At 42.7% G+C, this 14,531-nt stretch overlaps 1 protein-coding gene across 1 annotated transcript in view; it reads left to right on the top strand.

Annotated features, from left to right (window-relative positions):
* Positions 1–14,531, top strand: part of PAPLN (papilin, proteoglycan like sulfated glycoprotein) — a gene marked incomplete at both ends in the record, with an annotated part of 44,703 nt that overhangs the window by 18,033 nt on the left and 12,139 nt on the right. The window contains 14 exon segments of the mRNA XM_079537785.1: positions 536–651; positions 1,870–1,930; positions 2,209–2,311; positions 3,175–3,305; positions 3,648–3,771; positions 4,439–4,519; positions 5,199–5,371; positions 5,954–6,077; positions 7,101–7,227; positions 7,936–8,001; positions 9,946–10,153; positions 11,810–11,986; positions 13,303–13,459; positions 14,055–14,141. Coding sequence (XP_079393911.1) covers positions 536–651; positions 1,870–1,930; positions 2,209–2,311; positions 3,175–3,305; positions 3,648–3,771; positions 4,439–4,519; positions 5,199–5,371; positions 5,954–6,077; positions 7,101–7,227; positions 7,936–8,001; positions 9,946–10,153; positions 11,810–11,986; positions 13,303–13,459; positions 14,055–14,141 — 1,735 coding nt within the window.

Genomic DNA, 14,531 nt, shown 5'->3' with positions numbered 1-14,531 from the left:
AGGCTACTGCTAGTGATGGCCCGTACCTTAACATGTAAAATGTTGTGCAGGTGAAAAATGTCCAAATACAGATATTCTTTTTTTTTTTCTGCCTTAAGATCTGTGTTCTAGGGGTTTACTTACTGCTTCCTTCATTTCTTCTAAGTATCTATCTGTCTCGGAGCTAAGGATTTGGAGTAAAGAGGTTGTGTTTATCTGGTCTGGAGTGACAGTACTCACAGCTCCTGAATTAATGGTTTGCCTCTACTGCCTTGCTGAGAGGGAGTTGTTATCTTTCAGATGATTATTCCGAAGTACTGAGATTATGAAGTTGGAGCTGCTGTATGTCCTCAGGAATATACTACTTCTAGTTACTAGACGCTTGGCTTTTCTGATGTATTGTTCTCTGCCACGTTTCATAGTAGGAATGCGAGGCAGCAACAGAGTCTATTTTGGAAGAGAACAAATAGGCGTTCTGCTTCATTTTCATTGTGTATGTTTGTTTGTCGTTTTCCTTCTGTCTGTTTGATATGTTTGTGTTTTGTGTTATTTGCAGGGCCATAGGATGAGGCGGCAGACTGGTGTTTGGGGAAGCTGGGGTGAATGGGGCAAGTGCAGTCGGAGCTGTGGTGGTGGAGTCAGTGTTCGGCAACGGCGCTGCTACTTCCAAAGGTAAGGTCTAGCCTCATTTTTCTTTCTTTAAATGTAGGGAAAAGTCATCTGAGTCCACTTTGACACAATCCTTTGCTTTAATCTCATCACTGCTGTTTTGAAAAAGACTGTCTTTAACATGTCTTTGCTTTGACTCCTTTGCTTGAATACAGTGATCTCTCTTTGAGATCTGAGGCTGTACAATGAGGTGACTGGTATGGCAGCACCTATTCAATCAGGTCTAGTGTGGGAGACCTGGTGGAGTTGGAGGAGAGGTCAGAGCACTTGGTTGCTCTCTCAGGAGCCAGTGGCTATGCCAAGATTTTCTTGGGCTTATGATTTCCAGGAAGATAAATTGCTCCAGTGAATGGTGCAGGAGTGGAGTAGGCTTGAGCACTGTTAACGCAGTCCCATCTCATTTGTAGCTGATTAGATTAGTGATGACAATGACTAGAAGTGTACTTGTTGGGAATTATGAACCTGAGAGATCCTGTTGTATAAAAAGCAAGAAAAGGAAAAAAAAAATAATAACCTTCAGCCTCAATAACATCAGGGGGGAAAGAAACCACCTCACCCTGATTTAAAGAGGATCATCTTTGAAGGCTGCCTGTCATGGTATACACTCATGTGTTGTTCCCTACTTAGAATTTCTGGGGACTTGTCTCTCCATTTTAGAAGTGCTGAGATGTTAGATTTTTGTTGACTTTTCAGATCAATATACTTCATGGCTGTTATTCTCCATAATTCTCAGCTGAAAACATTTGACTGGAACCATTGTTGCACACTCTTCAAGGGCATCTTTAGCTCTCCCTAGGAATGGGCTTAGAGTGCATATAAATAGCCCAGTAAGTGATATGCATACCTATTCTGAATTAGCCACTGCTGCCTTTTTTGGAATATGTGTCTGGGTCTGGTATGGATATGTCAGCTATATGCTAGTGGACAAAGGACAAAAAGTTCTACTTCCATTACTTAGTGAAAACAGTGCTGAAGAGCTATCCTGTAATTGTTCTTGTTTTATGTTTCATTCATGACAGATTGCAGTCTGTAGCAGAAAATAGCACTAGAAAATACAAACTTGCATTAGTAAGAAAGAAGAAGTGCTTTTTCATTACTTTGCTGCTTCAGGAGACTGTGTAAATATTATATGCTGTATGTGAAGGTTATTGGGGATATCTACCATGAGATGATTTTTTTCCTGTGTTCAGACAGCTTAATGGGATTTTTTTGGTGTTTCAGGACAGAAAGTGCTTCCAGTTGCATTGGACCAACTCGAAGCTATCGCTCATGCAATATTCAGGTAGAGCACAGTGTTTGTACTCTGTTGGTTTTTTTTTGCTTTCTTGTTGCTCCTTTTCCCATTCATGTTCAGAAGTAATATGCTATTGTTAGATTCTCTTTCTCTGGCATTACTGATGAATGCTGTTCATCAATGGTATCTCTTCAAAAGAATATCGATCCCAGACAATAATTTATCCTAAGATTTTATGTGTGAGACAGAAGGGAAGTTTTTAGCTGCACACTTAATTCTCCTCCTTTTCCTGATGGCCTGGTGAAAATGTTTTCTCCTCCAAACAGAACTGTCCGGAAAGTTCCAGAGATTTCCGGGCAGAGCAGTGTGCAGAGTTTGACGGGACAGAATTTCAAGGAAAGAAATACAAGTGGCTTCCATATTATGGAGGTAACAATAAGTCTAGTAAAGTAGAGTTACTCTTCATCTCTGACTATCAACGATATGTTTTTATGTTATAGAATGTATTCTTACAGTAGATATTTCCCTAACTGGAGTGGCAAGGGGGTTTGTGGCATGAATATTATCTTCTTGTCAGCAGCAAAGCATTGCTGACATGAAGATGCTACATGGGCAAAGAAACACCTACCACAGCAGCAGTACATAATTGTCTCTTGTAACAGCTGTTCTTTCAGGAACATTGCTCAAGAAAGCTGGAACTTGCTGCAGTTGATCATAAAGTATTAAAGAAGCCACAGCTCTGCTGTATTTTACTGTATTTGTGAAAGAATACTAGCAAGATGCATGAGAAATAAATGCATGTAACTAATAAGTCCTTTAGAAAACATGAGATATTTGCATATGGCCCACACTTTCTTGAGAAACCTCTTCAGAAAGTAGATATAGGAACAAGAGATCCTCACTCTGTTCATTTCCAATGACTTGTTGTCTGTTAAAATAACAGCTTTCTTGTGTTCTGTACCAACACTTATTCTCTTTCCAAAAAGCTTACACCCCACAGAGTGAGTACAAAGAAGAGTTCTACTAAGGAACAACCAAATATCCCATGGGCCAACATGACCTCTCTAGCACTTGCCAATCAGAGTGCCTGAGGAAAAGGATGCATACAGTGAGGCTTTCCCAGGGTACTTTTCCATCATCCAGCAGTTTGTGACACAGAAATCTGCTCGATATCTGCCACTTAATATCAGTTCACTCCTCTTTCTGCTTCTGTAATCTAAAACCAGGACTCTGATGCATTAGCAAGTTATTAACCATGGTACACAGTATTTTTTTTTTTTCTCTCCTACCAGCACCCAATAAGTGTGAGTTAAACTGTATTCCGAAGGGAGAAAACTTCTACTACAGACACAAGGAAACTGTGATAGATGGAACTACTTGTGAACCTGGCAAGCGGGATATCTGTGTAGAAGGAGTTTGTCAAGTGAGTCATCCTGTTGTTTCCTTCCTCTGCCATTGTGTCTATTTGTCTTTCAGGTTATTCCCTTTCTTCTGCTTGGCCCTTTGTAATAATATCTGAAAAGTGGATTCATTCAGTTTCTGAGATGCTGAGGAGGATATCAACAGCTTTTATCTACCTGTCTCTGGAAGTGAAAGGGAAGAGGTCAGCTCTGTCCTTCTCTTGACAACAGCTTTCCTACCTTCTGATTTCCCACACTCCCTAGATTCAGGCTTTCTCATAAGTACAGTCCATCATTTAGCCATTTTGTCTTTCTTTCCCTTGTCATCATGGTTTATTCATATTGATGCCCCTGTGCCCTGACAGGCTGTTGGCTGTGATAACATACTAGAATCTACCAAGAAGGAGGACAAATGCCTACAGTGTGGAGGAGATAACAGCACCTGCTATGATGTGAAGGGTACTTTTGATGTGCCCAACCTCCCCAAAGGTACAGTTGATCTGTATAGTTCAGGCAGGTGATAAGGGGAAGGTTAAAACTAAACTAATGTGGCACTTCAGCATCAGAAAACGTATTGATTGCCTTACTCAGGGAATCATTTTCTCAGTCTCAGAAGAGTCAAATGTACTTGAAATTCTCCTGGTGTCTCTCCCTGTTCAGTCTCTAACAGGTGCTGTAAATGTACCATGTGAATATAGCTCTATGCCATTTTCATCAGACTATCCCTATACACAGTGTCTTGAAAGCCCTACTAGAATTTCTGCAAGGCTATAAATGGAACTGAATCTTCTGCCTTTGGCCAATTTTTAGTCATTTCAAGACAACTGTGCTGTGATCAAATCTTAGTCAAGACCCCATATGCCAGTTACTGAAATCCTAAATTTTAGAACATTAAAAAAATGACTTTGCACTAATCCATGTGCTTACTTTTCTGAGGTGTAATTGAAACTGTATGCCCATGGATTGATATCTTGAGAGTTTTTGGTGAAGCTATTCAGAATACAGATAAAGTGACAACTGAAATGCGTTGAGCCACCATCATAAAGCTCATCCGGTTGTTCAGATACAAATGAAATTGGAAGAATCATTGAAACACAAATGTGACTGTGTACTATTAACAGATAAATATTGAGTAATCCCCTTAATTTTTCTTCAGGGTACAATCAAATGTTCATCATCCCTGTGGGAGCCACCAGCATCCAAATCAAGGAGGTTATGCCAAGCAGGAACTTTATGGGTAAGACTGATATTGGAACATGTGTTTCAGTCTGTTTGGACTCCAGCCATTGCATTAAAATTTGGTTTTCAGTACACTAGGATTTGCAAGGTTTGCCTTGATAGTTTGATCTGGCAGAGGGGAAAACTGAAAATCAGGTCTGAATACTGAGTATCTTTGAAGTATAGCGATGCTCAACTCTGGGCTTCAGATTTACCTCATTTTCAATGAAGAAGATAAAGTCAGTACTGGAATAAGCTGGAGGAATTTGGCTGTGCAGCATATAAGTGCTTTCTCTGCAGCAAAACTGGCAAAACTGTCTGAATATACAGCAGCTTCTGGCAAGGAAATGCTAGGCTGGTCCAGCATTTTTGGTGGATAATGTTCACCTTTATTTGCCCCGCCTGTGATGCAGAATTTAGTGAAAATGGGAGCATCCCTGTTGAATTCTATTGTTCATTTTTGTATGTGAATTTTTGCAATGGTGGTAGGTGCTGCCATATTAGATTGTCTATCCACTTAAGAGGATTGCAATAGTAATGCAAAGAGGTGGTGCTCAAATTATGAGGCTGAGAGCTCTGTGGGCTGCCAGTACCTTGAAAGTCTAGAACAGGAACTGTCTAGCAGTAGCTAGAACCAGATTTCAAGTCATAAATGTTAATTTATTGCCTTTTCTTCTCTGGCATGTGGGTTTATCCAGCTGTCAAGAATGTGCAAGGGGATTATTATCTGAATGGGCATTGGACAATTGACTTCAGCCGAACGCTACATATAGCTAGCACAGTTATGCACTATGATCGTGGCTCAGAAGGTGATCTTGCCCCAGAGCTCCTCCATGCCAGGGGTCCCACCACAGAGCCCTTGGTCATTGAGGTAAGTGGCTGTGCTTGCCCCCACTGATACTGTCTTGTTTTGCATAGCAGTCCTCACGTAGTGCAGTGGGAGTACATTGGTGAAGTTGAGATGGGAAATACTCTTGAAGGATAACTGGGCCTGCAGGAATCTTACAAAGCTCTAGGCCCTTAATCTAGACCATGGTGTTTTGCTTGCAGAAAACACAGTGTTATGCTGGTGTTCTGAGGCCCAAAAAGGAGCAAAGCAAGGCCTGATGTATTCCTCTGAGCTCTAACTTTCAGATGAGTTTGCACAGAATGGGTTTGGTGCAGGGACAGGCTCTAGGGTACTGCATATTATAGTGTACCATAGGCCATGTCAGGGTATTACTGTAACAGACCAGGTAGATCTTCTGCCTATGAGAGAGATGGATGCACCCTTTTCTGAAAAATGATGCTCCCTAGATAATCAGAGAAAGCAAGCAGAAAACACAGCCCAGAGAAAAAGACTTCTTTGAACTGGAGGGACCAAATCAGCTCAAACCCTCAGACACAGTGGGAAATGCTGTGAAGGGAAGAAGCGCTGCTGCTATTTTCATGACTTTATCCCATGCTTTCATAGCTCATCAGTCAGGAGCCAAACCCAGGAGTACAGTATGAATACTACCTGCCTACACACAGACAGTCCACAGGTTACAGCTGGAGCTACAGTTCCTGGAGTGAGTGCAGCTCTGAGTGTGGAGGAGGTAAGGGGGCAGGACCTGGTCTCTGGCAACGTGGTTCAAGGTTTATATCCACACCGTGAAGACACAGCGTGCTGCCCTCTGCAGCTGCTTCTCAGCAGTCTCCTGCTGGAAGACAACACAGATATCTGCTGGTGGCGGTTAAGGTTTTCTCAAGAGAGAGTCGCATGGAATCACAAGAGGATTGTGCTCCTTGCATTGTCCTGTCTAATTTTACATGTCTTAATCCTCAGACTTGTTACTTGGATCTTGGATCATAGGGATGTGTTTGTTTTATCTTGTCCTACCTCAGCTCTTAATGTCCTCTGCAGGCCTTTTCAAACTCTTGAAACCACTTTCCAAGCTGACCTGGTCTACAAAACTGGGTTGTATCACACCTCTATACCTCTACTGTCACCTGTAAGATTCCATTTCTCTGAACAGGAAGATTGTCAGATACCACGGGGTGTCACCACATGTTCAGTTTGCATCAGCAAAACTATTGATTTTAAACTAAAAAACAACCACCAAAAAATGCCCCAGCAATCAAACCAAAAAATTCCATCTGACTATGGAGTTTCTGTGTGCCTCTTCTTGTCTTGCTGATGGTAGCTCTTGCCATACTGTAGTTGTGGGAGCTGATATTCTAAACCAGTAAGAAACATAAAGATTTACAACATCTAGTCTTCACAAGACTGACCGTCTAGGTCTAGCAGCACACACCAAGCAGGGTTCCTTCGTGAGCAACATATGCATATGACATCTCCCTTGTGACTCTTAACCCACTCAAACAAAAGGGAAAGGTCCCTCACCTATACAGAATTATTCTGTCTTTTTTATTTCCTGTGAACTTGTATACTGCGGGTAGGCGTCATTCATACACGTGGTGACAGACCAAGAGCTGCACCTGACTCTTCCAGGTTGGTGAGTTGCAGGTGTGGATTCAGTGCTGCTTTAGAATCTTGTCTTAGCCACTGCATTTCAAACACTGGTACATTTTCCTGGGTGCCCTACACTGATCAGTATACTTTCTTGTTTGACCTCCAGGCTTCCAATCCCGTTTGGTGTTTTGTACCATAGACAATGAGATTTATCCAGACTATATGTGCAGTAACAAACCACGACCAGACAGTAACCGGACATGTGGCCATCAGGCTTGTCCCCAGACAAAAAGGTAAGATTTCCTTTCCACTTCTGAGCTCTGTCTTCCTCCTGAGGTGCTTTTGGAGCCAGGAAAATGGTGCTTGGCACTTTCCAAGGAAATGTTTCACTTCTTAGAGAAAGCCCAAATCAAAGTTGGGGATGATAACTATATGACAAGTGTTCTTATGTGCACAAGAAATGATCTTGATAGGTCCTATGTTCATTTTCATAGGCCAGTTATATTTTCTTTCTAGCATAATTGTGGAAGATAGTCTTCTAGCCTGTAGGTAGGGAAGGCAGAATCTGTGAAAGAAGGTAAGGAATAGAATCTGTGGTTTCTGTTCTCTTCAGATGGAGCCTGCCAAAAAAGAGAAGTAGGTCTGAGCTGGTCTAATTTTGTCATTTCTGCATTCTCAGTGTCCTTGTTCTTTGAAATAGATGAATCCTGGAATCTTCTCCTTTTCTATTATTTTCAGACCCATTTAATCAACCATTTCCCCCTTGTCCCTTGATTACATAGCCTTGATTACAATTTAAGCAATTGGCTTAAATTGGCTCTTAAAAGCATCCAGAGCTGTAACCAGAGCCTTAACTGCATATCTCATTGTGTATCTGGTTGTTATAGTGGAGACTTGCTGTGGGCCAGGGAGTACCTGGAAAACTGGGAACATTTCTGAATTCGTATTAGCCCATAGCTACATGCTTTAAGTTGTTTAAATTCTTTGTTCTGTGTGTAAAGGACTTCTTACATCTCTCCGCCACAAGCCTGGAGCCACGGTGGAGCACGGAGCTCTCAGATGAAGAGGTAACACTGAGGAGACAACGGGAAGGCAGCTGCTATCTTCTGCTCTCCACCTAGTTGCCCACTAGAGTGTGTGGGGACTTGGAGTCTTTCCTTTGGCACTGGTGGTAGCAATGGGCCATGCTTTGCTTTTGATTCTTGCTGATGAAAATGATGGTGGAGGGTGCTGGCTGGCAGCTTTGCTTAGGTGGTTTTGAGTGCTGCTTGTAACTTGACTGGTATGGAGTTGAGGAAGAGACAGATTCTTCATAGCTTTTGGCTTGATAATTGTTTGTTTTAGGCTAGAGTGGTGGAGGCGTGTTTTTTAAGATTTTTTGTTTGGTTAATCAAGATAAAAAACAGGAAAAGAGAATGTGATGGGCTAGGTCTGTTGAGTCATTGACCAGGACTGGACTCCAGAGTGCCATAGCAAAAACCTCAAAATTCCTCAAAAGCTCTTTCTTTGGCCTGGGTCCTGTATCAGGCAGAAAATTGCTTACATACTGTGGTGAGTGCAAGGCTGCCACAGATACAGTACTTAGAATGTCCACTGAGGTGTTAGAAGTAAAATAGAATGAAAGCAAAACAAGTGTTCCCAGCAAACTGCTAATAGCATAGGACTTGCCTCTGAATGGTCCCATTGTTACGATTGATCTTTCCATACAAAGGACATGAAACAAGTGTCAGAGATGTCTTGACTGCAGTTGACAGAATCTGTAATTGAGTCCATCCAGTTGATAAAATCTTTCTAAAACTGCATGCTTTCTTCACAGGAAGCAAAACACTCTTGTTTTCATACCCTCTGGAACTTCTGTAAAAGCTCGATCAATTAATTTGTTTTGAGCTCAGTAGCCACACTGCTCTAAGTGGCTTCTGTTTGCTGTAATTGTTCACTTTCCAGAGGAAATATCTTATTCTGTGAAAAAAGTATCTTAAGGAGATGAACATGTCTTCTCTTGGCTGAGTCTGCTGTGGAGTTTTTGATGGGATATGAATGTGAATTGGCTGGCTGAAAGTTAGTTATGAGGGCGGACCAGGGGGAGCAACTGGAAAGGTAGGGGAGAAAACATGAACTGTCTTTACTCTCTGGCTGGGGCTTAGGTGTCTGAAAGAGGGAGATAGTAGATCACCGTGATACACCCCCTTTATCACCAGTGCCTTTTAACTGCTTCCACTCCATGCTGGAGTCTGAAATCCCTGAAGTCAGGCCATGCAAGCTGTGCTCCCAACTGTGTGGGCAGCACCGAGGCACAGGAATGGACAAGGGAGGGATTCTACCATCCACTGTGACTGTGTTCTGCACGTTTGCACTTCTGCTAGCAAGGATGTAACATTTCCGTGACAGCTTCAGCAACCAAATCCAGAATCTGAAGTTTTTTTTTTTACTTTTGCTATATGCTTCTGTTAGATAATCTAGCCAATGAGAGGAGTAAGCCATCTTTCTGTTGGTTTGTCAATTAAAAGTTTGTAAGTGCTTCTGGAGAGTTGAGCGTAGTTTGCAGGCAGATTGAGATCTCAGTTTGGTGATGTCTTCTGCTTTGGACAGTGGCTGGAGCATGATGGATTGTGAGCTACTTTTCTTGGATTGTTGGTTTTTTTTTTTGTTGCTTGTTTTTAATTATTATTTTATTATTATTATTTTTTCTTCCTCTTTAGTGTTCCATTCCAGGCATAATATTTTTGCAGATGTTAGGAAACCAAAAGCCATGGAAATGAAACTTCCCCTTAGGGAAAGCTCTACATTTCCAGAGTAACGAGTGTTTTGTAGCTGGGCATTTGCCTTTGGAGTGGGACTCATGCTTTGTACAGCCAATCAAGCTGGGCAGTGCTTGGTGAAATAGGAACTTGTCTCTGACTCTGTTCTGCAAAGAAGACATTTTCCTTGTCTGACTGCAACACGGACATGGCACTGACTTCTGTGCCATTTAGTTGGGCCATTATTTGTTTGCTTGATTCTGTGACCTGCAGGTGGAAAACAGGGGAGTGGGGACCCTGCTCAGCTACCTGTGGTGGAGGCACCCAGACTCGCTCTGTTTACTGTGTAGCATTTGATGGTCAGAACTCCCAAGGTGTTGTGGACAACGCTGAGTGTATGGCCTTTGCACAGCAGCCTCACAGCAGTCAGCCCTGCAACAGGAGACAGTGTGCAACCTGGAGCACAGGGCCCTGGTCAGAGGTGAGTTTGTGTGAGAAGCAACTGCCACATGGCATTCACTAAAGGAGGGTCTGCCAAAGCTTGAGGGTGAAAAGCCAGGCACCTTCTCTGAGACTGTACAAGGTGGATGTCCATGGCAAGGCTGCAGACTGTCCCTGCAGTCCTCCAAAGTTCTCCAAATAGCATCTATGCCTTTTGATAATTTTTTTCCTGTTCCTTTCACCACATGCTCTCTCCCTTGTATTTTCATCAGATCTACCAGATCTTGCCAGTGTTTGTTTCTGAGCCAGGCCTGGTGAAGGGCAGGCTAAGAGCTGCTGTGCTGCAGCTGTTCTTGTGCAGTAACATTTCCCCTCTGTAACACAGGAGCTCATGGTTCCCACTTAGGCTGCTTATTTCCATGCGTATTGCTGGCCCAGCATTACTAGCCCCTGAATGGCAGTACTAAATCACAACAGTCAGTAAGGAAGATGCTATTGAACTGCTGGTGACCTGCTGTTTACTGTAGGCTGTGTATCAGTGCAAGGCTTCTCTGGACAGCTGCAGTGTGCATTTATCCTCCAAACTACATGTACTCGGCACTACCAGCCAGGCATTTAGAAGACATCTTATGTTCATAAGTCATAGAAAGCAAAGAGTAAATATCATTGAATTGCATCTACTCAGTCACTAAAACACGAGGGAATTTCAAAATGAATTTTTTTTTGAAAGAAGTGTGTTGCATTCTTGCAACATTTGATTTACAGTCTTGTGGTATTTCTTTGTCAAGTGATGCAGCAGCAGCATGAAATGCGACTTTGAGGCATGATAAGCAGGACTGTAACGTTTTTTTGTTGTTGTTTTTGTACTCTCATGAGATGTAGGATGTGAATACTGAGGTGAATTCAGGGTTGTGGAATGAGAGCACTATTTAGGAAAGGCACAAAGCACTAAGTGACCTGTTCTTGCAAATTGATTCCTAAATGATTCATTCTGGGGTTACAAAAAAAATGACTTCACCTATGTGTTATTGGAGACAAAAGGTCACTCTGGTAAATAAGTAGCACTCTACTGGGAAGCTCAAAGTAGTTCAGACAGCTCTCAGGTAATTTCCTATGTAGTTGACTTCGACAGTTCCTGGAGAACTGAGCTAGATTCCAGACAAAACCACTGTGAATTAAACAGAGGATTGCAAAAGGGCATTTACATGCATAGGAAGATGATGTCTCACAGCTTGACACCATAAAGTAGAGCATTAGGTCTTCAGGAAAAAGACATGAGAAATGCAAGAACCTTGTCTTTTTATCTTCCCCTGAAGTCTTTACCTTGAGCTGGTTTAGTTTGCAGGTGTCTCCTGCCATCTACAAACATCGTGTTCTGAATATATTCTGTTGTACTGGTATTTTTTTCCAAAGTCATTCATTCTTCTTGTCTTTTTTGATAGAGAGCAGGAGAAGTTACGTAACTAAGCCAAAATTATCCAGTGAGTTCCCAGATCCTATCCAACAGGCCATATTGTCTCTTTCACAGCACGGACAACCATTCTGCTCATTCCCATCCAAGAATATTGTTTTTAATGCTGGTTGCTTGTTTGAGACATTCTTAAAGTGGTACTCTGCCCTGTTGCTGGGGACCACAGCCTGGAAATGCAAGTGTAAATTAGATGCTTCCTTTTCACTGTTGTGCTCTGTTCCACAGTGCTCAGCCAGCTGTGGGGAAGGTGTCCAGACCCGGACTGTCACCTGCAGAACGCAGCGGGGCTCTCAAGCTCAGGACTTTGCTTGTTTAATGGAACCAAAGCCACCAGCCACCCAGCCCTGCCTTAAGGAGAACTGCATCCAAGAAGTCGGCTGGCACGTTGGAGACTGGGGCCTGGTAAGCATCATGCTTTCATGCATCGGAAATAATTGATTATATTGCTGTGTTCCTTGCAAACAAGCTTTAATCAGTGCAGCCTGGAATTGGCTGAATTGGAAAGCATGTACTTCATTACCAATTCCTTGGCTCACAGTTGCATTGTAACTGGCACTAGTAATGCTCCAGTTAATCTGTTGCCTGCTTTGTTTGCAGCTGCTATAAAAATAAATCCTTCTTGGAGGGGGAGACTATAGTTTCAGTGACAGTGGCAAAATGCAGCCAATAAACTGAAACGATCCACTCCTGCTGCTTATTCTCATTTATTTGCTCCATTACTGTGAATAGCAAAACAGCTCATGGGCTGAATATGGCTTAGAGCTTCAGGCTTCAGGACTGGTCATCATGTTTGGTGAAATGATTTAAACTGTTTTTGTAATTGTTCAGATAGAATGTCTTTAGCTGGATTAATCTTGTCTCCCTTGTGGAGGGAGACAGGCTGTTTTCAGCCTGGGAAACATACCCGGGGGAGGAGATGGGGGAGATCCAATCTACCATGTGATTTCCAAGCACACTTGTTTCCCTTCCATGCTAGTGAGACCAGCTTGTTCTGAGTTAAAACACGTTACATCTGATTCTTTGTGTGGTGTAGCTGAGTTTTAATAACAGCTAAGAAAGCTGCATACCTTAATCTGATCTTTCCTGGCCTCAGGCTTTCCAGTATCAGAGAGCTCCTACTTGTATCTGAATAAAAGAAAAGAATACTCTCCCAGTGTCTGAAAACTTTCTGTGAACAGGTTGGTTCTCATCTTCTCCACTGCCCTCTCTGCCCAGAGTTGCTGCTCGTTGCTTCCTTTTCACTCACAGCTTCCAGTGAAAGGAAATCCAGTTAGTTGCTTACAAGAAAGCTATCCATTTGTTTCCTGTTGTAAAGTGCTGCCTGTTGTTTTTTGAATTCAGAGTTCAAAACTGACCCTTTAACAACTGGTGGATCCCTGTAGTGCTAAGGTGCCTTCAGGTCAGTCTGGAACAGTTCACTCCTGCTGATTATTCCAGCTCCTTGCCACTCCACTGTCCTTGGCAAAGCAGCAAGTCTAGATGTTAGAGAGTAAGCATATCTTGGAGCTTAATGGTTCAGGGCTGGATGCAACATTTGGCAAAATGATTAAGAGTACCTCTGTTCAGATGAATCCAGCTGGGCTGTTGTTTGCCTTATCTTGGTGGAGGAAGCTGTGCTCGGCCTGCAGCTAATCACAGCTGTTCCATACTCTTGGTCTGTGGTTGTTTCTGCATTCTGACTCTGGTTCCTGCTCACTTGCCTTGTCTCTGTACTCAAGTGTTCAAAGAGCTGCAGTTCAGGCATCCGGACACGCCAAGTTATCTGTGCTGATGGTGACTCCAAATTCTACAGTGCTGATATATGCAAAGCCATCCAACCACAGAAGCCAGCCACCCTGGATAGCTGCAACGTGCAGCCTTGCTACCTGCCACAGCGTGAGTTGATTTGATAGACACCCAACTTTTCCTAAGTTGCTTCTTGCCAAGACTCTGCAAAAGCTTGTGCACTCAGCTCCCTGCTTACCTGTCTCCATCCTGTGCTTTTGCACCTACAACCATAGCATCTTCAGCGTCCCAGTACCTGTGCTGTTTGAAACACATGTAATGGGCTTGGGAGCAATATTGGTGTTTCTATTCTGAATTCAGTATTTTGCCTTGACTCTGTCCCAGTTTGTATTGCAGACTGATCATGAATCACAGAGCTAAGGACTAACACCCTGGACAGACTTAGTAGTTAGAAACTGTAGCCAGCTCTCATCCCCTTGTGGACCAGCTGTAAACTGTTTGGAGATTTTACTTGCTGTCTGTAGTTAGTCTTTGTCATAGCTGAAATGGTGAATTCTGGCTGCCTACCCGTTGCAGGTAGCTGTCCTGACAATCCAATTGAATCCAATTGCTGATCACCAGCTTTTCCAGGAGAAGAAACACATTTTTGTCAACCTTAGTCTCCTGTTACTTTTCTGATGCGTTTGCAATTATTTGAATATAGTTGGACTAGCTGCACTTATTTTGTGTATGTCTCTCTTTGCAGAGGTCCCCAGTATGCAGGACACTATGGGATATGATATCAGTCGACAGTCTTTGCTGACGCGTTACAACCCAAACAGCCCTCCCACAGGTTCAGAATTTTGTTTGCTTGGGTTTGGTGATGGTGGGCTTGAAACAGGGTATGGTAGGGAGAAGGATCCTTCTTTTCTCCCTTTCTCTTGTTCTTTTCATGGACTTCCAGAATTCTTGGAGTCAGGGATAAATTATAGGTTCTTTACACCAGTAGAGAACTACCTGTGAGTTCATGCATGTAGCAGGCTGTAAAGACATCCCAGGTTCTGACGTATGATATCATGAGTATGATATATATCATGAGATATCATATGAGCATGATATAAGTGCTGGCTGAGAAAAATGCTGCCTAAAGGAGATTAGAAAAAAGGTTCATGTGTCCTACTACAAGGGGATAAAAGCAATGTGGCAGATGATTTCTTATGGGTCAGCAGGGTGAATGGTTAGG

This window comes from Tetrao urogallus, assembly GCF_951394365.1.
Source record: "Tetrao urogallus genome assembly, chromosome: 6".
In the NCBI taxonomy this organism is placed as follows: domain Eukaryota; kingdom Metazoa; phylum Chordata; class Aves; order Galliformes; family Phasianidae; genus Tetrao; species Tetrao urogallus.
Note: the sequence above shows the minus strand (reverse complement) of the source record. Positions and strands in the feature narration are given on the sequence as shown.